We start from the raw sequence: 23,074 nt of genomic DNA, 5'->3' as shown, positions 1-23,074 counted from the left end.
TTGTGTTTCCACTTACCATCTTCCAGCCTTCTGTTTGAATGGAGACACGTTAAAGCATACACTATATCAGATATCGGTCGGATATTAAGACAGCAAAGTAAACCTACTGTGGCGACCCACTTTCTACACAAGCGAACCAGCTCACAAAATAGCCCGTGTGCGGGGAGAGACTCTTGTAATGCACCTCTGACGTCATTTCCGCCTGGAGGGGACTGGAAGGGAACTGCTTAAAAGCCAGCCATGAAGTTTGAATAAACAAGTTTCAAGTGCGACCTACAGACTGCGTGTCGTTATTTCTAGCTCTCTGTGTAGCACATTGCTACCCTACTGCATTAAAAACAAAACACATTATCTACATATGCATCAAAATGTGCGTTGAAAAACTTATAAATGGACAATATTTGTTTCTTTCGCATTTTGTGTTTACTTTTTACTTTTCTCCTCATGTAAATTCTGTAAGAGCAAATTATATTCCATAGCTCAGATTTTTGAGTCGTGGTTTATTCCAAAAGAGTGAATTTCTGTAATCTGAGTGGCCTTAATGCAAGCTTGCCTGTATTCTTTTTCCTGTTGTGATTCTAAATGGAAGTATCCTATAATATTCCTGGGGAATCTGGTTGGCATCATATTTCTTCACTCCAGTTTTGCTTTGTCATTTCTCTTAAACTTCCTTTCCCCCTTCTCACACCTCACCAAATTTGTTAAGTTTGAGACCTTGTTCACAACTTAGTCATTTTAATTCACCGAAACTCTGACTTCATCTTTGGATTTCAGCATTTATTAGGCTTAAAGTTGCAGTTGTTTGTCCAGTGCAATGTTGCAAATGTCAGTGGATCTGTTTCCATTGCTGCCACAGTAATGAGGGTGAAACTATGGACCTTTAAACTTGGGATATTGTATTCTCTGAGTGCCAGCACTTTGTGTTTAACTGAAATGCTGAGTAAATCACGGGGTAAAACGGGTACCAGGTTGGCAGGATAAAATAAAACCTTCACTTGGTAATGGGTCCTCACTCAGCTTGTGATACTTTCTCCTTTTTGCTCTCAAGCACGACTCCGGGGTGCTCATGACGGCCTATTTACGGGACAGATAGATGCAGTTGACACTATTAACGCAACATATCGAGTCACGTTTGACCGGACGGGACTGGGAACGCACACCGTGCCAGACTATGAAGTTCTTGTAAGTAAAAAAAATTTGCCAGATTACTTTTTTCTTGTGTGTTAGAGATGGTGAAGTCACAGAGCTAGAATCTCAAGGGTGATCTACAGATGAGAGTATGTATTCTATCTAAGCAAATTTAGTTAACTAAATAATCTGGAATGAGGACTAGCACCAGTAATAGGACCTGAAAACTGGTTCAGCTCAAAGCCATTGGCTTCCATTACCCAAGCTATTCCCATGGCCATCTTTAACTAGTGCCTCTGATATAAGCTTCCTCCAGCATTGACCCACCAATTTCCCCCCCCCCCCACCATTCCTCTTTCCCTACCTGACAATGAGGCAGGTCAGTCCGTCAGTAGTGACAAGGCCTCGGGTGGTAGATTTTGAAGCCACCTTGATAGGTTGGTGCTCTTAACGGACTTTGAATGACTTACAAATGCCTTTAAATATCAGAGTTGTTTTTAAAAAAAAACATTTCAAAGGCTTATAAATGATAGAACAATAAAATTATTTCGAATTTAAAGAAAGAAAAGCAAACTGTTTCATCTTTTCATCAAACTCAATGACCCTATTCAGATGAATACAGTGGAGCTACAGTGCCAGCCCCTCTCCTGTCCCGTCCATCCCTGGCTGTAAAGCCAAAGGGTTTGACATGAAGAGTCTCTCAACCTCTGTTCAGCCAGTTTGTACTGACTCCAGTGCAGTGCAGGAAGTCGCGACGTCTCACCTCGGACTCATTTCCAGGACCACATGAGAATGCTGAGGTAGAAGCTGACCTGCATGTTGCTGCGAGCTGGTGATTCTTGAAGGGGCTGTTGGCAAGGAAGCAGCGTGATCCACCATGTTGCTTAATTTTACCAACACACTCAAAATGTTGGAGGAACTCAGCCTGAAAGGTCTCGGCTTAAAACATTGACTGTTTATCTTCCTCCATGGATGCTGACTGGCCTGCTGAGTTCCTCCATCATTTTGAATGTGATGCTGAACATTTTCAGCATCTGCCAAAGCTCTTGTATCACTTGATGTTTCATGTGTAAGCACACTGCCACCTGCAGGTTCCCCTCCTACCTGCACATTGATTGGAAATACTGGTTCTGAATCCTGGAACTGTCTCCCCCTGCAGTCGGAGCCCCTTGATCAGAAGGACTGCAGCAGTCAAAGCTGTCTCTCTGTTGTCATCTTGATGCATGTTGGGGAAGGGCCTTCTCCTGTAAGTTAATATGTTTTAGTGTATTCATTCACACACTTCACTGTGTCAGGGTTTAAGTTGTTTTCCCAGTGCAGGAACCAGCACACTACTATAAGCTGCTGTTGCACCGTGATTGTGTTTTGCAAAGAAATTCAACTTTAAAATCCTAAAGTGAAATCTCTGAACCTTTTATCCTTACCTTCAGAGTAACGAGACGCACGAAACCATGCCCATCACCGCCTTCGCACAGAAGCAACGACCTTCCAGATACTACCTGACACCACCGCGGCTTCCTTACACTACGAGTGGGCAGTCACCCATCACAGTATGTCGCTGCTTTCACTTTGGTGTTTTTACTTACTACACAAAGCTATTTGACCGAGTGCATACTGGCTCCCAGACATCAACACCAGAATCAGGTCGATTATCACTGACTTATATGGTGTGAAATTAGTTGTTCTGCAGTAGCAGCACAGTGCAAAGACATGAAATTACTATACATTGCAAAAATAAATAGTGTAAAAAATAACAAGGTAGTGTGTATGATTTCATGAACCATTTAGAAATCTGATGGCAGAAGAACGAAGCTAATCTTGAGTGGTTGAATGTGGATCTTCAGGTGGCTGTACCTCTTCCCTGATGATAATAACAAAAGAGGGTGTATCCCAGATGGTGAGGATCTTTAGTGATGGATACCACTTCTTGAAGTTACATTCAGTGGTGGGAGGGGTGTACCTGTGATGGAGCTGGCTGTCTATAACCTTCTGCAGCCTCTTGTGATCCTATGCTTTGGAGCCTCAATATCAGACTGATGCAACCAGAAAGATTCCACTGTAGATATGCAGAAATTTATGTCTTTGTTGGGAAACCACATGTCTTCAAACTTACAATGAAGTAGGACCTCTTATTTCCCAGGACAGTAGCAACTTATTCAGTCTGACACACATCCATCAACTCTCCTTTGATTTATTTTGCCATTTATGAATGTGACGAAAATTATCTTACAATTTGTTCTGTGTTCTTTTTTGATTCAGCTCAGGGTATTCGCATATATACATTTGCAAACAGGAGACACTGCACAAGTGTTAAACCACAAGAAAACACTATTGTAACTAGCACAAATGCAATACAGGAAGAAAAACTAAAGTCTACAGCAGTAGCAGTACAAAAATCAAGATAATACTTATTATCCACTGAACAAGCCAGTCTCTGCAATGTTGGGCAGGGAGCCACAGATCTGGCATTCTTTCACGTGACCTGTTTTCTCTCTGTCTCACTCTTACTCACTCTCTCTCACTCTCTCTCTCTCTCTCTCTCTCTCACTTGCCGTACTTATCCCTATCGTCTCAGCACTAGCACCGGCTATAACCAAGCCTACGACAAAACTCTCCTACTGCAACAATTAAGTATCCCTTTTTATACCATTCAAAGCCCTTTACGCTAGTACTTTTCCATCCCTTAGTAGTACCAGCTGCATCCCCAAGCTCTTATGACCTCCAGGCCAGAAAAAAACATGTTTTTCACCAGTTTCCATTAATATGGCTGCAGACTTGTACTTCCTTGTCTTCTCAAAACATTACTGCGGACCGGTTCTCCTGACTTTCTCAAAAAAATTCCACTCCAAGCTAATACCATTTTATCTTATAGACTTCCATTTTATTTTAGCATATAAGACCATAAGACATTCAAGCAGAATTAGGCCATATGACCCAACGAGTCTGCTCCGCCGTTTGATCATAGCTGATCTATTTCCCTCTCAATCCCATTCTCCTGCCTTCTCCTCATAACAATTTATGCCCTGACTTATTAAGTATGTATTTGGCTCCTCACCACCAAATCAACCTGCAAGTTAACCTTTAGGGAATCCTGCACAAGGACTCCCAGGCCCCCTTGCATCTCAGATTTTTAATTATCTCCACGTTTAGAAAATAGTCTCTGCTTTTATTCCTTCTATCAAAGTGCATGTCCATACACTTCCTGACACTATTCCATCTGCCATTTCATTGCACATTCTCCTAATCTGTCCTTCTGTAGCCTCCTTCTCTCCTCAACACTACTTGCCCCTGCACCTATCTTCGTATTGTCCACAAACTTGGCCACAAAGCCATCAATTCTGTCATTCAAAAAGCAACAGTCCCAACACAGACCCCTGCAGAACACTACTAGTCACCAACAGCTAATCAGAAAAGGCTCCCTTTATTCCCACTCTTTGCCTCCTCCCAATTAGCCAATGCTTTATCTATGCTAGTATCTTACCTGTAATACCATGGGCTGTTATCTTGCTAAGCAGCCTCATGTGTGGTACCTTGTCAAAGGCCTTTTGAAAATTCAAGTAAACAACATCCATCGATTCTCCGTTGTCCATCCTGCTCTTTATCTCCTCAAAGAACTCTAACAGATTTGTCAACAAGATTTTCGCATAAGGAATCCATGCTGACTTTGGCCCATATTATCATGTGTCTCCAAGTACCCCGAAACTTCATCCTTAATAATTGACTCCAGCATCTTCCCAACCACTGAGGTTAGGCTAATTGGCCCATAAATTACTTTCTTCTGCCTCCCTCCCTTCTTGAAGAGTGAAGTGGGATTTGCAATTTTCCAAACCTCCAGAACCATGCCAGGATCTAGTGTTCCTTGAAAGATTATTACTGATGCCTCCACAATCTCTTCAGCTACCTCTTTCAGAACCCTGGGGTGTAGTCTATCTGGTCCAGGTGACTTATCTACCTTCAGACCTTTGAACTTCCCAAGCACCTTCTCCCTAGCAATAGCAACTTCACTCACTTCTGCCCCCTGACACTCTGGAATACCCAGCATACTACTACTGTCTTCCAAAATGAAGACTGATACAAAATACTCATTTCCTTGTCCCCCAGTACTACCTCTCCAGTGTCATTTTCCAGCAATCCGCTATCTAAACTTACCTCTTTTTACTCTTTATATATCTGAATAATCTTCTGGTATTTTTGTTGATATTATTGGCTAGCTTACCTTCATATTTCATCTTTTCACTCCCTATAGCCTTTTTAGTTTCCTTCTGTTGGTTTTTAAAAGCTTCCGAATTCTCTAACTTCACACTCATTTTTGCTCTATTATATGCCCTCTCTTTTGCTTTTAGGTTGACTTTGAATTCCCTTGGTTGTGTACCTTTAGAATACTATTTCTTCTTTGGGATGTATCTATCCTGCGCTGTTCAAATCGCTTCCAGAAACTCCAGCCATTACTGGTTTGCTGTCATCCCTGCTAGTGTCCCCTTTCAATCAACTTGGCCAGCTCCTCTCTCGTGCCTCCGTAATTCCCTCCCTTTACTCCACTGTAATACTGATACATCTGACTTTAGCTTCTCTTCCTCAAATTGCTGGGTAAATTCTTTTGTATTATGATCACTGGTCCGTAAGGATTCCTTTAGCTTAAGCTCCCTCATCAAATCTGGTTTATTGCACAACACTCAATAGAGTGTTGATTTTCCCCTAATGGGCTCAAACACAAGCTGCTCTTAAAAAGTCTTCTCTTAGGTATTCTACAAGTTCCTTCTCGGGATCCAAAATCAGCACCAATCTGATTTTCCCATTCTATCTGCCTATTGAAGCTCCTATGACTATCGTAATGTTGCCCTTATGACTTGCATTTTCTCTCTCCTGTTGTAATGTGTAGCCCACATTCTGGCTACTGTTCGGAGGCCTATATATAATTTCCATCACGGTCTTTTTACCCTTGCAATTTTGTAGCTCTACCCGCAATGATTCTACGCCTTCTGATCCTATTTCAGCTCTTTATCAGGATTTGATTTCAATTTTTACTAATAGAGCCACCCCACCCTTTCTGCCTAACTGCCTGTCCTTTAGCTAAAATCTGTATCCATGGACATTAAGCTTCCAACTATAATCTTCTTTCAGCCACGACTCAGTATGCACACAACATCGTACCTGCCCGTCTCTAACTGTGTTACAAGATCACCTACCTTATTTTGTATACTGCATGCATTCAAATATAGCACCTTCGGTCCTGTATTCATCACCTTTTTCGATTTATTCCCCCCGTTACACTGCAACACATTCCATTGACTGCAATTTTACTCTATCGTCTGCCCGTTTTTCCTGACAGTCTCACTGCACGCTGCCTCTGCTTGTATACCAACTGCCCTATTCTCAGACCTATCACTCAGTTTCCCATCCCCCTCCCAAATTAGTTTAAACTCTCCCCAACAGTTATAGCAAATCTGCCTGCAAGTATATTGGTCCCCCTTTGGTGCAGGTTTAACCTGTCCCTTTTGTACAGGTCACATCTTCCCCAGTAGAGATCCCGATGATACATAAATCTGAACCCCTGCCCCTGGCACCAGTTCCTCAGCCACTTATTCATCTGCCAAATTATCCTATTCTTATCCTCACCGGTGTGAGGCAGAGGCAGCAATCCAGAGATTATTACCCTGGAAGTCCTGCTTTTTAGCTTCCTACTTAGCTCCCTAAATTCTCTTTTCAGGACCTCCTCCCTTTTCCTCCCTTATGTCATATGTACCAAGACTTCTGGCTGCTCACCCTCCCACTTTAGAATGCTGTGGACCCGATCCAAGACATCCCTGACCCTGACATCTAAAAGGCAACACAGCATCTGGGAGTCCACGGAATCTTATGTCCACTAGTCTAACAATGGAATCCCTACACTACTGCAATCTTTTTCAGCCCCCTTCCCTTCTGAGTCACAGCACCAGACTAAGTGCCAGAGACTTGATCACTGTGGCTTCTCCCAACAGTATCCAAAGTGGTATTCTTTAATTGAAGGGAATGGCCACAGGGGTATCTGCACTGGCTGCCCATTTCCTCTCCCTCTCTTGACAGTCGCCCAGGTACCTGCCTCCTGTAACGTAGGGCTGACCACTTTTCAGTTTCCCGTATGAACTGAAGGTAATTGAGATGCAGCTCCAGTTCCTTAACACGTTTTCTGAGGAGCTGTTGCTCGGTGCACCTGGTGCAAGTGTGGTTATCTGGGAGACTAGAGGTCTCCCAGAATTCGCACATCTCACACAAATATCACAGCACAGCCCTAGAGCTATCCTCACTGCACTAACTATGTACTAACAGGGGAAGAATAGAGAAGAAACTTACCGGGTACTTACTTTGCCTGATGAGCCAAAGTCTCCCCACTCCAACACTGGTCAATTTACACAATGGCTGATCCACTTGTCCCTGCCTTATTTTTATTTGCACTTGCTATACCAAGGAGGAATCACACTTAACTCTTTCCTTACAATGGAACAAGGAACAATACAACACAATCCCTTTGGTCCCATATGATGCCAAATTAAACAAATCTCTTCTACCTGGACATGATCCATATTCTTCCATTCCATGCATTATTTGTATGCCTACCTAAAAGTCTTGAAATGCCATTATCATATTCACTTCTACCACTATTCCTGGCAGCATATTCCAAGTATCTACTACTCTGTCTTTTTTTAAAAAAAACTTTAAACTTTCCTCTTTTCTCCTTAAAGCCATACCCTCTTGTATTTAACATTTCAAACCTGAGGAAAAGATTACGACTGTCTACCCTATCTATACCTTTCTATCAGATCTCCCCTCAACCTATGATGCTCCAGAAAAGCCATTCAAAGGTTGTACAACCTCTCCTTATAGCTCATACCTATCAAGTATCACCTTAGTAAACCTCTTTTGCACCCTCTCCAAAGCCTCCACATCTTACCTGTATGAGGTGACCAGAACTGCATACAATAACCCTATACTGAGAAGTATTTTGCAGTGCCACTTAACCTATCAAGCACCTCTTTGGGATGTGGGAAGGACAGACAGGCAGTCAGAGAGAACATGCAAACTCCACACAGACAGCACCCAAGGTCGGGATTGAACCCATTTCCCTGGAGCTGTGATGCAACAACAATAACAGCTGCGCCACTGCGCTGCTACTTTATTGCTGGTAAGACACAGAAGAGTGAAGCCGTAATAAAACGTTATGATAGTCACTGTCTCAGGTTGGCTTCCACAAATTTTTCCTAAGCTGCTCAGTATCTTCCACACTATGTTTTTCTTTCAAGTTTCTTGCTTTTCAACAAAATGTTAAGCATTGGGTTTTTATGTTGAGGAATATGATTTTCTTACTATCCCTCCAACAAATGTCGTTCCTTGACAATTTTTGGCCACAAAACCCGAGTTTAGCAATGAGTTGTCGAAACATTGGCCACTATAATTGCCTTAAGATGCTAGGTTTTGACTAGGTTGTCAATTGATTTATTGTTTTCACATGTACTGAAGTACAGTGAAAAACTTAGTTTTGCATCCCAGCCATCCAGATCATTTCGTCACATCAGTAAATCGAGGCATTATAAGGGGAAAAACAATAATAGAATGCAGAATATTGCTTTGTAGTTTGCAAAGAAAGTGCAGTGCAGACAGGTAATTAGGTTCAAGGCCACAAAAAATTAAACTGAGAAATCAGAATTTGTGTACAGGATAGAAGCTGTCCTTGATCCTGGTGGTATGTGCTTGAAAGCTTTTATATCATCAACCCAATGGGAGAGAGAAGAAAACAGAATTGGTAGGATACTTAATTATGTTGGCCGCTTTACTGATGCAACGTAAAGTATAGACTTGGAGTCTTGAATAATATATTGGTTTTTTTTAAATTCAAATTTGAATCATCGTGCTTGTGCTGACTCTTCAAATAGATACCCTCCCTCTTCATTACCTCATTGTCTTGCAAATTGACTATTGAGACTACGCTTTACTTCCAGGCAAGGTTAGCATTAATTATTCTATTGAATTATTCATAGATTTATTTTTGACTTTGTCAAGAGCAAAACTGTTCACAATTAATTTTTATTGTAATATAATTGTTAAGTTTTGAAAGGGGTAGTGAATAAGGCAAGTACAGAAATTGTCAAGTAAAATGTACAGAGCAAAGTTTAGGAGCATAGGTAGGGCAAATGCACTGTCTTTTTCCCTAGGGTTAGGAATCAAGAACTAGAGGGCCTAGGTTTAAGATAAGGGAAAGATTTAAAAGGAACCTGAGGGGTAACTTTTTCCACACAGGTGGTGTGTATGTGGAATGAGCTGCTAGAGGACTCTGCTGAGGCAGTTAAGATAACAACATGTAAAAGACATTTGAAGAGAGGTACATGGATGTGAAAGGTTTAGAGGGATATGGGCGTATGTGAACAGCTTGGATGGTAATCTTCGTTGGTAAGGACAAAGTTAGATCAAGAGACCTGTTTCTTTGTTGTGTGACTATAGAGCTTCCCAGAACAAAGCAGTGTAGAAGTTGCTAACTACCACCTTACCAACTACTCTTATTCTCCTTCTCCTGACCCAGCATTGCACCTCCTCTCTGCTGTGATGTTCTAATTCCCTCTCTTCTCCCTCTTTAAGATAGACTCTGGCTCCATCTCCCATCTCTCTATACTTGTCAGTCAGACAGCAGGTATTGAAGACTTCGGAGAGATGGAGGGTTTTAAGCAACAGCAGCAGAAAGTGCCCTTTCGTGTGACTTGCCAGGAGGAGGTGTCTTTGGGAGCTTTCCTTGTCTAATTGAAAGCCTCCTAGACAATCCAGTGTGTTTGATAATCCTAAGTAGATTGACCATGTGTTACATGCTTGCCTGTCATCTACAGGTTCTGAAATGATTGCAAACATGTGGGCAGTTTTCATAAATTCACATAGAGACAATACCGTGCTGTGCTCTTGTTTGCTGCCATTATCATCTCTTGCTAACATTACCCTTTTTAACTTTTCCTTGCCAGGATAACGATCCACTTTTGGGTCAGTCACCTTGGAAAAGCAAGCTGTCGGCCACTGAAGGAGAGACGCTTGGGGGATTTCCTATAGAATTCCTCATCCAGGTGGTAAGTGTGTGTTCCTTCTGCATCAGGCATCAACATTACTAGGTAATGGAATTATATTAGTGGTTGTTGATTGAGCTGCGAAAAGGACACTGTCTAATATTGGGGCTAGGGTGCTGAAATAAGTAGTCAGTCGCCTGCCTGGCATATGGAACCGAGAAATTGGCTCGTTCTCAGTCGCAAACAAATTCAGTGACCCTTTGAAGAATTTAAATATACATAATTATACATTAATGTCAGAAATTTGATTGCTGTAAATGTATACACTTTTGTGAAGACTGAAATGTGGAAGAGCATTCAGGATCAGAAGACAGTATAGTGACTGATTTCCCCAACATCTGAGTTCTTGACCCTTCTACCTTCATGGTCACATTTCTTTCTGTAACAACAAATGAGACTTGTAATGAAGACTGAGCAGCAGATGGAAGGAGCCAGCAGTTATTGAGAGTGATTTCTCAGGTAAGGGTTTGTGGTTTGAGATCCAGCAGTCTTAGCAACAGAGGGGAGGAGTAGCAGTGTTTAAAACTTGTTTTGCAGGTATAAAAAGGAGGCAGGCTCTAGAAGAGCAGCCAATTTAAGTGCTGCTCTGTTTAAGTTCTAAGTGCAGTAACTCCAATCTATGGACTGTTCCCAGGGACGCACACGCAGATGGGACATCAAACGCTGCTGGAAGATTATCAACTTTGTGAAAGATGCCCTGTGGTCAGTCTGAAACTTTTTAGTCTTCCAGTACATTGAGGTCACTTAAGGATTGTTGCTGACTAGCATGTTCCAGGTTGCAGGAACACATGCTGAGGAACACTGAAGCTTGTTGCAGCCACCACAAGGGCTTGATGGGGAAGGACTTCATTCTAAGATACCTCTGCTACTGAACAGGGAGGGGCTGGGTCAGGTGGAGAGAGGCAATGGTGCCATCAGTTTTAAAAATGTAAGCTAACACTACTTAATGCACTGTCGATGAATGTAAAGGCTTTGTACAGCTTATTCTTGTATGTTTTTTTTATTATGAATAAAGTTTATTTTGGGAAAACATGAGTTGGAGGTTAAAATGTAGAGGCTTTGGTTGATCAGAGGTAAGAGAAGGTGAGCATAGGTAAGGTCTTTTATCTTTAGTCTTCACATTTAGTACATCAGGGTGATAGGGTAGTGGTATGCTCACTCTACAGGATGTGGGAGATCAGTGTCCTGTAGGGACTGTGTCCAACTGCAACTCTTAGTTGATCATGTTGCTGGAGCTGAATGCGCTTAAGATCATTCTGAATGCTGAGAGCATCACAGATAAAAGTTTCAGTGCGGTGGTCATACCTAAGGTGTGGGCTACCAGTAGTTGGGTGACCACCAGGAAAGGTAGAGATGGTGTAGAATTTCCGTGTGGCCATTCCCCTTGAAAACAAGTGTACCTTTTTAGATGCTGTTGTATGGGATAACTTGGGGAAAAAGCGCAGCAGCAGCTAAGTCTTGGGCACGAGGACTGGTCTGAGTCTCAACAGGGAAGAATGAAAGCATTACAGACGATAGTGCGAGGGAACTGATAGTTTGGAAGGAGGAGTGGGGAGCTCACAGGGGTTTTGTGACTGCAACGGGAACTCTAGGATGGGTGCTGGGATCGCTGCAGTTGCAGAACACTCTCAAGGGGCAGGGGTGAGCAACCAGAAATCCTCAATGGTAATGATCATCCTAGTGTCACATGCTGGTGAGGGTGCAAATAGGAAGGTACAGCAGTGTAATTCTTCTGGGATAGATGTCCTCCTGTATTCCTCCTATTTGCAGCCTTGAGAGGGACAGGTTGCACCTGAACTGGAGAGGGGTAATATCCTAGTAGGGAGATTTGCTAGTGCTACTAAGCAGAGTTTAAACTACATTGACTGTCAGGAGGGGTGCATGGGATCCAAAGCTGAAGTAAAACAGATAGGAGGTGACAAGCTGAGACAGAATTCAATGACAGTAAGGTCAGTAGACAAGACAGGCAGCAGCATGCAGGGAGTGAGGAAAAACTTAAAGTAGGTTATTTGGATGTCTTGGGGATAGTCTACATTACAGCAGAGGTGATATTGGATGTCTTAAAAGATACAAAGGCAGTGAAATTATCTACATGAACTTTGTAAGGTCCCGTATCATAGACTGAGAAGATAAAAGATGAGATTCAGGGTGAATTGCACATTTGCATTTGGAACTGGTTTGCCCAGAGAAGACGGAGCAGGGCTGGAAGGCTATTATTCTGGCTGGAGGTTTATGTTCAGTGATGTTCCACAAGGATCAGAATCAGGTTGAATATCACCAGCATATGTTGTGAAATTTGTTAACTTTACGGCAGCAGTACAATGAAATAAAGTAAGCATATAACTGCAAGAAAAAATTTGTGAACCCTTTGCAATTACCTGGCTTTCTGATTAATTACTCATAAAATGTAGGCAAAGGAAATGCAAATTTGGAAATGCACTTTGGCTAAGTGTTTTGGGTTGCATTTTGGGAAGACAAATGAGGGTAGAACTTTCACAGTGAGTGGTATGACCTTAGGGATTGTCTTGAACAGACAGACCTAGAAGTATATGGTTTCATGAAAGTGGTATTGCAGGAAGGTCAGGGTGATAAAGAAAGCATTTGTCACATTGGTGTTCATCAGAGTGTTGTATTTAGTCTTCAGTCCTGATGAAGGGTTCCGTCCCGAAACGTTGACTGATCGTTTCCACGGATGCTGCCTGACCTGCTGAGTTCCTCCAGCGTGTTGTGAGTGTTGCTTTGATCCCAGCATCTGCAGAGTATTTTGTGTTGTATTTAGAAGTTGGGATTTTATTTTAGTTAGAGGTACAATGCAGAACAGGCCCTTCTGGCCCAATGATCTGTGCAGCTTAGCAGCTTACCTATTTAACCCTAGCCTAATCACAGGGCAGTTTACAATGACCAATTAACCTACTAACCGGTACATCTTTGGACCTTGGGAAGAAACCCACGGGATCATGGGGAGAACATACAGTACAAACTCCTTACAGATGGCACCCGAATTGAACTCCCAACTCCGATACGCTGAGCTATAATAAAGTCACGCTAACTGCTACACTACCCGTTGCAGTGGTGAGGCCACGTTTGGAATATCGTGTTCAGTTTTGGTCACCCTGCTATAGGAAAGATGCCATTAAGCTGTAAAGAATGCAGAAGAGGTTTATGAGGATGCTCCTGGGACTTGAGGGACTGAGTTATGGAGAGGGGTTGAGCAAGCTGGGAAATCTTTCAACATAGGAGAACAAGGGATATAGAGTCATGAAGTAATAGAGAATGAAAACAGGCCCTTTGGCATTGTCCCTGCTTGCTCATCCCAGTTGTCTGCGTTCAACACATGACCCTCCAAGCCTGCCCCCTCCATGTATCAATCAAAGAACTCGTTAATGTTGTATTTGTACCTGCCTCGACCACTCCTCTGGCAGCTCCCTCTAAATACTCAGCATCTCTGTAATGAAGTTACCTTTCGCGCTCGTTATAACTTCATGCCCTGACTGATGAAGGGCCACATCCTTGCACAGCTGCTTCCAGTGAAATGTGCACTTGTAACTCGTAAGTCTTTCTGTTTCATAAGACTCATCAGTGCCTTGGTACTCACTGTAATGTCCTACCCTGGTTTGACCATCCAAAATGCATAACTTTATAGAAATGTAAAAAATCAAGAGGGGCATAGATGGAATGCAGAGGGTAGGAGAATCGAGAACTAGAGTGAATAGGTTTAGGTGTGAGGGGTGAAATTTAACTGGCAACTTTTTCACCCAGAGAATGTGGAATGAGCTGCCGGAGGTTGTGATTGGGGCAGGTATATTAACATTTACAAGGTATTTAGACAGGTATATGGAAGAGGAAAGGTTCATAAAGGATATAGGCTAAACATAGACAAATGGGGCTAGTATAGGTGGGAAAATATATGGACACTGAAAGAACTAACAGATCTAAGTGTGTGAGATATCAGTGATGCTGCGAGGGATCGTTCGATGTGGAGAGCCATGATCGCCCAAGCGTGTAATGCACAAGGCACATGAAGAAGAAGATAAGTGGGAAAATTGCTCAGCACGAATCTGTTGGGCCAAGGGGTCTTGTTCGGTGATGTATGATTTTATGACTCTGTAACATTGAACGTTGAGAGATTTCAGTCCCATCAGACTCAACAGCTGAGAGGAGGAGCCAAAGCAGTTTAAAAGTTTGTTCCCAGGTAGGAGCAAGGCTGATTAGGTAATTAGTGTCAGAGCAATAAGCATGCATATAGGCCCTTCGACGCAGTGAATCTATGCCACCATGGCGCCCACCCAGCTAGTCCCAATTTCCTGTGCTTGGCCCATATTTCTCTAAGTCCTGCCCATCCATTTACCTTTCCAAGTGCTTCTTAAATGATACCATTGTACCTCGCTCAATCATTTCCTTTGACAGCTCATTCCATATACACAGCCTTGGCATGAAAAAGTTGCCCTTGTGTCCCTTTTGAAAAATTTCCTTTCTCACCCTAAACCTATGCCAGCTTGTTTTGTTCTCCACTGCCCTGGAGATAAGACTGCAACCATTTGCTTTATTATACCTCTCATAATTACAAACATTTCTATGAAGTCACCCCTCATTCTCCTACGTTCCAGACCTAGCCTGGCCAACCTCGCTGCATAACTCATGCCTTCTAGTGCTGGTAACTTAGTCATAAATCTTTTCTGAATTCTTTCCAGATTAACTGTGTCTTTACTATAACAAGGTAACCATAGCTGTACAATATTCTGGTCATCCTGTTCAACGACTTGTACAACTGCAACATCCTGACCTAATGCCTATACTCAGTGTCCTGACTGATGAACCCCAGCATGCTAAGCATACTTTTCACTACTCTGTCCACCTGTGTTGCTGCTTTCAATGAATGATGCACTTGTACTGCTTGGTCCCTCTGTTCCATAACACTCTCTAGAGTCCCACCATCAATTGTACAAGTCTTACGCTTGTTTGACTTTCCAAAATGCATTTCCTCACACTTATCTGTATTGAAATCCATTTCCCAGTCCTCAGTCAACTTATCTAACTGATCAAGATCCCTTTGTAATCTGCAATAACTTTCTCCACAATCAATAATACCTCCCAGTTTTGTGTCATTCCACAAACTTGCTGATCAAGGCATTTGCATCCAAATCATCTATATAAATAACGATAACAAGAGTCTTAACCCCAGCCTCTGCAGCACACCACTAGTCACCAGCCTCCGTTCCAAAAAACAGCCTTCAACTACTACACTCTGCTCCTATCTCCAAACCAATTGTTGGGCTAATTTTTAAGGTACGTCAGCCAATAAGAAGGTACAGTGTAGTGGAGCTTTCATTTTGGGAGTGGTTATGTTTGAGGAAAGTTTTGGTTTATGAGGGCTTCGTAAGGAAGCAGGGCATAGGTGTAGCTAAGAACTGGTAAGGTCTTTTAACTTGACTCTTCAGACAGTGTTGTTGTAGTGGAGTTAGGGCAGTGGTATGGACCCTCACTGTCCAGGGCATGACCTCTTCAGATTACCATGGACAGGTATGGAACATTTCACTCTCTGGAGCTTCTGGCTGACCACCTCAAGTAACTTGAACTGGACACTCGGGATCATCTGGAATGCTGAGAGCATCATGGATGAGGTGGTCACACCTAAAGTGCAGGCTGTGAGTAATTGGGTGCACACCAGGAAAGGTAAGAGGATGAAGCAGACAGGGTCACCCTGTTGCCATCCCTCTCAGTGATACTTCAGAGGGTAACAGCCAGGTCAGCAGCACTGTGGCTGGCTGAGAGGCTCAGGAGAGAATGGTTGATTTATAGAGAGCCTTAATGATAAGAGACACAATAGTTAAGGAGGACAAGCAGGAGATTCTGTGGCAGTTGACAAGATATCTCGATGCCATGTTGTTTTCCCAGTACCAGGGTTAAGGAAATGTCTGAGCATTTACAGAAGGGGGAGGGTGAGTAGCCTAAAAGCATTTGCACATGGTACCAATGCACAGGATGAGTCCTGTGCAGAGAATATAGTGAGTAACAAAATAGGTTAAAAAGCAGATGGTGGTTGAGACAGAGACTAAAGGAGTATTTAAGAGATTCTTAAATAGGCACATGAATGTGTAAAGGGAGAGATATGGATAGTGTGCAGGAAAGAAGGATTAGATTAACTAGAAGTCATTGGTTTAATTAGTTTGGTACAACATCGTTGGTCAAAAGGCTTGTCCTGTGCTGTACTGTTCTATAGAAGGCTATGAACTAAGTGCTGGTAAATGGCATTTGATTATATGCATACTTGATAGTGGCATGAACATACTGATCTGAAGGGCTTATTTCTGTGCTGAAAGATTACGACTTATGGAAGTTCATTGTCACTTAGTCAATTTTTAAGTCACTCTGACCTGGAAGATGAATTCCAGCCAGCTTCTGTTGACAAACATGAGGGTTATCATGAAGCAGTGGCAAGGTTGGCATCATGCCCTATCAGCTTGCTTATTTACTTCTAGCATGGTACAACATACCAAAGGCTTAATAACTGTTCTTTGGTTTGGATATGGCAGCAGTTTCTTTTATCAGCCAGTTTCTCAGCACAAAAAGAGAAAAGATTCAAAGATCACAGTGTACAACTCTGAAATTCTTCTCCAGGTAGCCATGAAACCAAGAAGGAAAAGAATGGCAGCACAGTTATCAACCCCAAATCCCCCCTCCTTCCTGCACAAAAAAATGAACAAAATGGAACAGACATGTCGGCCCCCAAATCCCCCTCCTCCACACATAAGAGAAACAAGAAAGATCAGGCGAAAAACACAAAATACAAAAAAACTATAAGAATGGAAAAAAAGACTGCAGTCCAAGTCCATATCCAAAATGCAGAAAACCTCGGAAACATTCTCCAGGCACAGCATTAGGCCTTTCCCTACCTGGCAGCTAGCCATCCCCCAGCTTTAAAAAAGCAGTCTCCCCTCTCTGGTAGCAGAGCAATCCCCCCAGCGATAAAAAGCAGTCTCCCCTCTCTGGTAGCAGAGCAATCCCCCCAGCAATAAAAAGCAGTCTCCCCTCTCTGGTAGCAGAGCAATCCCCCCAGCGATAAAAAGCAGTCTCCCCTCTCTGGTAGCAGAGCAATCCCCCCAGCGATAAAAAGCAGTCTCCCCTCTCTGGCAGCAGAGGATCCCCCAGCCATCAAAAAGCAGTCTGCCCTCTCTGGCAGCAGAGGATCCCCCAGCCGTCAAAAGGCAGTCTGCCCTGTCTGGCAGCAGAGGATCCCCCAGCGATAAGGCAGGCAATCAGCACTCACTTTCCATTTTGCCTCAATGGTTCAATCTCCTTTGTCACTTTAATCAGCGAACAATGGGAGCTTTATACAGCAACATGGAGTTGAACATCAGCTCACGTCCCGTCCCGAAGCCTTCTCGTCACAAGGCTTCCACACTCTACCTCTGCCTCCCAGAATCCTCTCGAGAGTGCAGAGCACTGAAACACCCAAATTGCAAATCACAGGCTCCAACAGTTCCAGAATCATATAAAGATGAAAAACAAACGTAAAGGACATAAAAGAAGGGAAGTGTATGGTTTCATGATCTACCCAGAAGATGTCGACCAAAGGAGCGTTATACCAGGCGCTATCTTGACCGGAAGTCATTCTAGTCGAGGTGACGTCAGTAAGAGCTGATCATTCAATCAAACGGATGGTGCCTTTAATGTGTCTGCGAAGAGTTTGTGATGTAGAAAAGAATTAGAGCCATGGAAAAGGTGGAGGGGAAAAAACAGGGTAATTATGCTGATGAAGGGTTTATAAAATTCTCTGGAAATAGAAGAGTAAAATACATTGAATCAGAATCATATTTATCACTGACTTGGATAACATGAATTTTGTTGTTTTGTGACGGCAGGACAGTGCAAGGACATTAATTACAGAAGTCAATAAGTAGAACAAAAAAAGGATTAATGGGGTAGTGTTCAAAGGTTCATGGACTATTCAAAAATCTAATGGCAGAGGGCAAGAATCTGTTTCTGAATCATTGAGTGATGGTGGAAACATGAAGAGGTAATGTCCTTAGTGATAGATGTCGTCTTCTTGAAGACTTGGTGGGGAGCTGGCAGGGTCTACAGCCTCTTATGATCCTGTGCATTGCGGTTTCCATATCAGGCTGTGAAGCAACCAGTAAGAATTATCTCTACCGTATATCTATAGAATTTGTAGGAGTCTTTGGTAACATACCGAATCTCCTAACAAAGTAGAGCTGCCAGTTTGCTGTCTTCATGATTATATCAGTGTGATAGATCCTTCAAGATCTTGAGGTCTAGAAATTTGCTCACACTTATCACTGCTGGCCGCTTATTTAGGGCTGTGTGTGTTCCCCTGACTTCCCCTTTCTGAAATCCACAGGCAATAGAGTTTAGTGTGATCATAAATATATACAGGGTTTACAGACATAATGAACTTTATGGCTGCTTATTGAAAGGGACAACACTGGGCCAAGTGATAGCTTTTCTGTAGACTGCTTATGATGATTCTGCAATCAGAAGTGAGCTTGACTGAGTTACTGCCAATATCTCAGAATGCTTTTCTTAAGTAACAAATTGCTTCCCTCATTGTCAGCTAATATTCTGCATTTAGAGCACATTCATTCAATTCCTGCTACCCTTATTTCTCCTCTTAGACAAGGTTATCCAAAATTCTCATGATCAAGAAGGAGCACATCAAGCAGTTAAAAGAAATGAACACAGACGCAGAGAAGCTGGTAAAAGATCTTTTCACTTTCTACTTAAGTTTTTGGTTGTTACTTAATTGCAATTATGGTGTTTGCACGTGGATTGTCCAGACACAAATCGGCTGCTAATCTTTTAGCTTCTTACAAATTAAGAAAGTGTATAAAATTTCAAAAGTCTTTTGTTCATACCTGCTCCTTCATTCAGTGGGATCCTCACTGATCTTTTACCTCAATGACACTTTGAAACAGCATTGAAATAAGCTCTTCAACCATCATGTGTATCTATATTAATCCCAGATGTCGACATTAATTCCAAATTGCTGCCCTGCTCATACATCCAATTGCCTTTCTATTTCTCTCATAACTTTACATACTTTATTCATGTCACCTCTCAGCTTCCTTCATTTCAGGAAAAACAGACCCTGCCTCTCCTCTTAACTCAAGTCCTCCAATCCAAGCAGCATCCTTTACAGCACTCCCTCTATCTTAATCACTTCCTTCCTGTGCATACTTCCGAGTTCAGTTGAATGAACATTTTGTATAACTTTAATATGACGTCCCAACTCTTGCACTGAATACCTCAGCCGATGAGGTCAACTGTGTCATTTGCCGCCTTCACCACTCTTATCTACACATGTCACCACTTTTAGGGAACTATGTATTTCAAGATTCAAGGTTATTTAATGTCATTTCCAGTACACAAATGTAATGGAGGACAAAATAATTTACTCTGGATACAATGCACCGCAAAAAAACAGAATAAGTTAAAGAACACAGTGATAAGCAAACACAATAAATATAAACACGTAAGATAGCTTATATACGTAGATTTCTTATATCTACATAAACTGGCGCTAGGTACATAAGGTAACTGACAGGAAATAAAGTAGTGGTGTGGGAAGTATGGTGTGGTGGGTTGTGTCTATTACATATTGGGCTGAATTTATTATGCTCTCCAACTACTTACGTTCCTGTACATTTGAATTGCTCTACCAGAATATGATGCAACCAGTGTATCTGTAGAAATTTGTTATAGAGAGTCCTGTGACAAGCTTAACCTCCTATGAAAATAGAGACACTTGCATGCAAGAAATTAGTCTGGAGATAGTAAAGATTTAGTGCTCATTGCAATTAAGCATTGAATTAACAGTCCATATCATCACCTCTAATGAAAATACAGTGGTTGACCATAGAATTCACTGCTCTGTCATAACATGTTGCATATGAAACATTTTATAATGTGAAATAGATGCTCATTAAAAACTAAAGTGTTCAAATCTGGTCACGGAAGTATGGGGAGTTTTGACTGTATCAAAGATTAACAACCAGGGCCCACAAGTCTTCACAAATTGGCAGTAGAAACAAAGGTGAAATGAGAATTGTGTTTGTAACCTGGTGAGTATGGTTTCTAATGGTAAACATCAAAAGCAAATTGGATGCAAAGGGTAGAGCTGTAATGTTTGAATGGGGGAGGGGACTAATTGGGACAGCAGCTCTTTCAACACATTGGGTCGAATGGCCTTATTCTAATCAGACAGAGTGCAAGAATTTCACAGTTGGAAGTGCAATAATTTGGTGTGTTAAGACTGTGGGGAGAAGCATAATAAATTAGTGTGGCATTAGTTGGGATTTAGTGCTCATTGCAAGTAACACTGAATCCATACTATCACCAGATCAATTTATTATGCTTTCCTTTCAGTTTCCATCCCTTCCATCTCTTCCTCTGAGAGGTGAGGTGAAGGTTAATACAAATCATAGTTAGCTAGGAACTGACTGGCTGCTCTTTATTCCCCTCAGAAATCCTACTCTGCCTCCATTGGTATAGATTTTCAAAAACGATATGCCACCATTGTTTTAGAACTAGAACAGCTGAACAAGGATCTCAACAAAGTCTTGAATAAAGTCCAGCAGTTTTGTTATGAGGTGAGTGCTTATAATTTTGCCCTACTCGTACTCTTGTCCCCATGCTCTCTGCATTTTACTTTCACATGCTCATACTCGTGCGCACATCCCTTGTATTTGTGTTTCTGGGTGATTATTTCTGCATTGACTCAGCTTTTAACCTTGCCTCTCATGACACTGCAAACAACAGCTTGCTCCTGACCAAGGTTTACAGCCCATGGATCAACCCACGGACATGAGGAGGAGGTGCGAGGAGGAGGCTCATGAGCTCGTGCAGCAGGCCAACACTTCACAAACCGGCCAGGCCAGTGTCAGGAACGAAGGCCTCACTGACTTGATAGCAAGGCTGACGGCAGTGCTGCTACAAATCAAAGTAAGTGTAAACCCTGATTACGCTGTGCTTGGCCACACAAGAAGTTGATATTTCGTACCTGAAAAGTTGTGAAAATAAAACTGTCAGTTGTTCCCAAAAAATCTGTTAAAGTGTGTCAGTGTGGCAGCTTGTAAAAAACAGAAGTTCAACTGGCTCAGCATTTAGCTTCCACCTCCATCCTGAAAAGCTTCTCGATGACTCCAATGTGATTGATACCTTAGTGCCACCTACAGCCAGTGTAGCTCATTCCCAAGAATCCAAAAGGGAAGAGCAACACACAAAAGGCTGGAGGAGTCAATGGGTCAGGAAGTTGCTGGGCAGTTGATGTTTCCGGTTGAAACTCTTCACCAGTCCTCATTAGTCATGATCTGAAACGCTGACTGCACTTCCCTCTATAGATGCTGCCTGATCCATGGAGTTCCTCCAGCTTTTTGTGTGTTGCTCCAGGTTTCCAGCATCTGCACTCTCTGTTGTATCTCCAAAAGAGGAGAAATGTGAAATTCAGCCAAGCAGCAAAACTCCACTGGTGTTGCAGGGCTGTTTCTGATGGGTGGTCACTGAAGTGACTCCTCTGTTATAACAGTTACTTCTAAACTTCATGTTTTGGGAGACCATCCTGTGGACAGGGAAGGTTCATAACAGGGGCTCCCAACCCTTTTTTTTAATGCCATGGACAAATACCGTTAAGCAGGGGGTCCAAGCACCCCAGGTTGGGAACCCATGGTTTAGAGCAATATGTGCCAAACAAAGGCTTATGGGCCGAGCTTAGATGAGCAGCTTTTTCGACTCTATGACTCCCACTTGGCTACATCAGCTCTGTGAAGAAATTATCCAATGTGCTGTTCTACCTTAGTTTTTTGCAGACTTTCCCCCTTCATGGATTTGCTCATCTGCACCAGTCTCCCAGTAGCACCTGATGGGAGACTTTGCATGTGATGGTTGGATGGTGCGTGACTGAAGGCTTACTTTGACAGTGTTGCTGCAGAAAATGTGTTCCAGCACATGATGCGAGGGAGTTGTTATCTGTTAGAAGATATGTCGCTTCTATGCTTTCTATGGGACACAAGTAATCTCACTTTTCTGTGAAAGACTTGAAATGCTTTCCCTGCTGCTTGCCCCTCATGTCAGCATACTATTGTAATTATTTGTGGGAGCTTATTCTGTTCAAATTGTTAGTCCCGCTCCCCACATTGTGAAGTTGGCTGTAAAGGGGTATGGGAGACCTTGGGATCATAGAGAGATACAGCACAGAAACAGGACTTTGGTCTTGTTGACCATCGAGCACCCATTAACACAAATCCCATTTTATTCCCCTCATGTTTTCAACAACTCCCAGATCCTACCACTCACTTGCACAAATTTGAAAACTCAGTAGCCAACTAATGTACAAATTGGGAGTATTGTGTGCAGTTCCCGTTGCCACATTTACAGGAATGATGAGGTTGTGCTGGAGAGTGTGCAGAGGAGATTCAATAGAGTGTTGCCTGGATTTTATGACTTTACATGTATGGAGAGACTGGATAGGCTGAGATTGTTTTCCTTTTGGGATGTGGGAGGAAACTGTCACAGACAGCACCTGAAGTCAGGATCAAACCCGACTCTCTGACACTGCAAGGCAGCTGTTCCATCAGTTGCCCTACTCTGTTACCCATGTGAAATGAGCCTTAGAAACACAACCATTCTCCCAGAGTTCAGAGACACGAGACTGCAGATGCTGAAATCTGGAGCGAGAAATAAACTACTGGAGGAACTCAATGGGTCGAGCAGCATCTGTGGATGCTGAGTTAAAGCAAAGATCGCGACCCAAAATATCAACTATCGACAAAATATGGCCCTATAGAAGCTGCCTGACTGACAGAGTTCCTCTAGCAGTTTGATTTTGCTCCTTTGCCTGTTGACATAGAAATAAG

At 42.6% G+C, this 23,074-nt stretch overlaps 1 protein-coding gene across 1 annotated transcript in view; it reads left to right on the top strand.

The window, feature by feature from the left end:
* lin9 (lin-9 DREAM MuvB core complex component) overlaps positions 1-23,074 on the top strand; it is a 183,983-nt gene that overhangs the window by 144,699 nt on the left and 16,210 nt on the right. Inside the window, exons 8-13 of the mRNA XM_072248075.1 lie at positions 1,049-1,182; positions 2,559-2,678; positions 10,107-10,208; positions 18,839-18,919; positions 20,687-20,812; positions 20,982-21,164. Of these exons, the coding sequence (XP_072104176.1) occupies positions 1,049-1,182; positions 2,559-2,678; positions 10,107-10,208; positions 18,839-18,919; positions 20,687-20,812; positions 20,982-21,164 (746 nt within the window). The remainder of the gene's footprint in view (positions 1-1,048; positions 1,183-2,558; positions 2,679-10,106; positions 10,209-18,838; positions 18,920-20,686; positions 20,813-20,981; positions 21,165-23,074) is intronic.

This window comes from Mobula birostris, chromosome 2, assembly GCF_030028105.1.
Source record: "Mobula birostris isolate sMobBir1 chromosome 2, sMobBir1.hap1, whole genome shotgun sequence".
Taxonomy (NCBI): domain Eukaryota; kingdom Metazoa; phylum Chordata; class Chondrichthyes; order Myliobatiformes; family Myliobatidae; genus Mobula; species Mobula birostris.
This window is presented reverse-complemented; position numbering and strand designations above follow the sequence as displayed.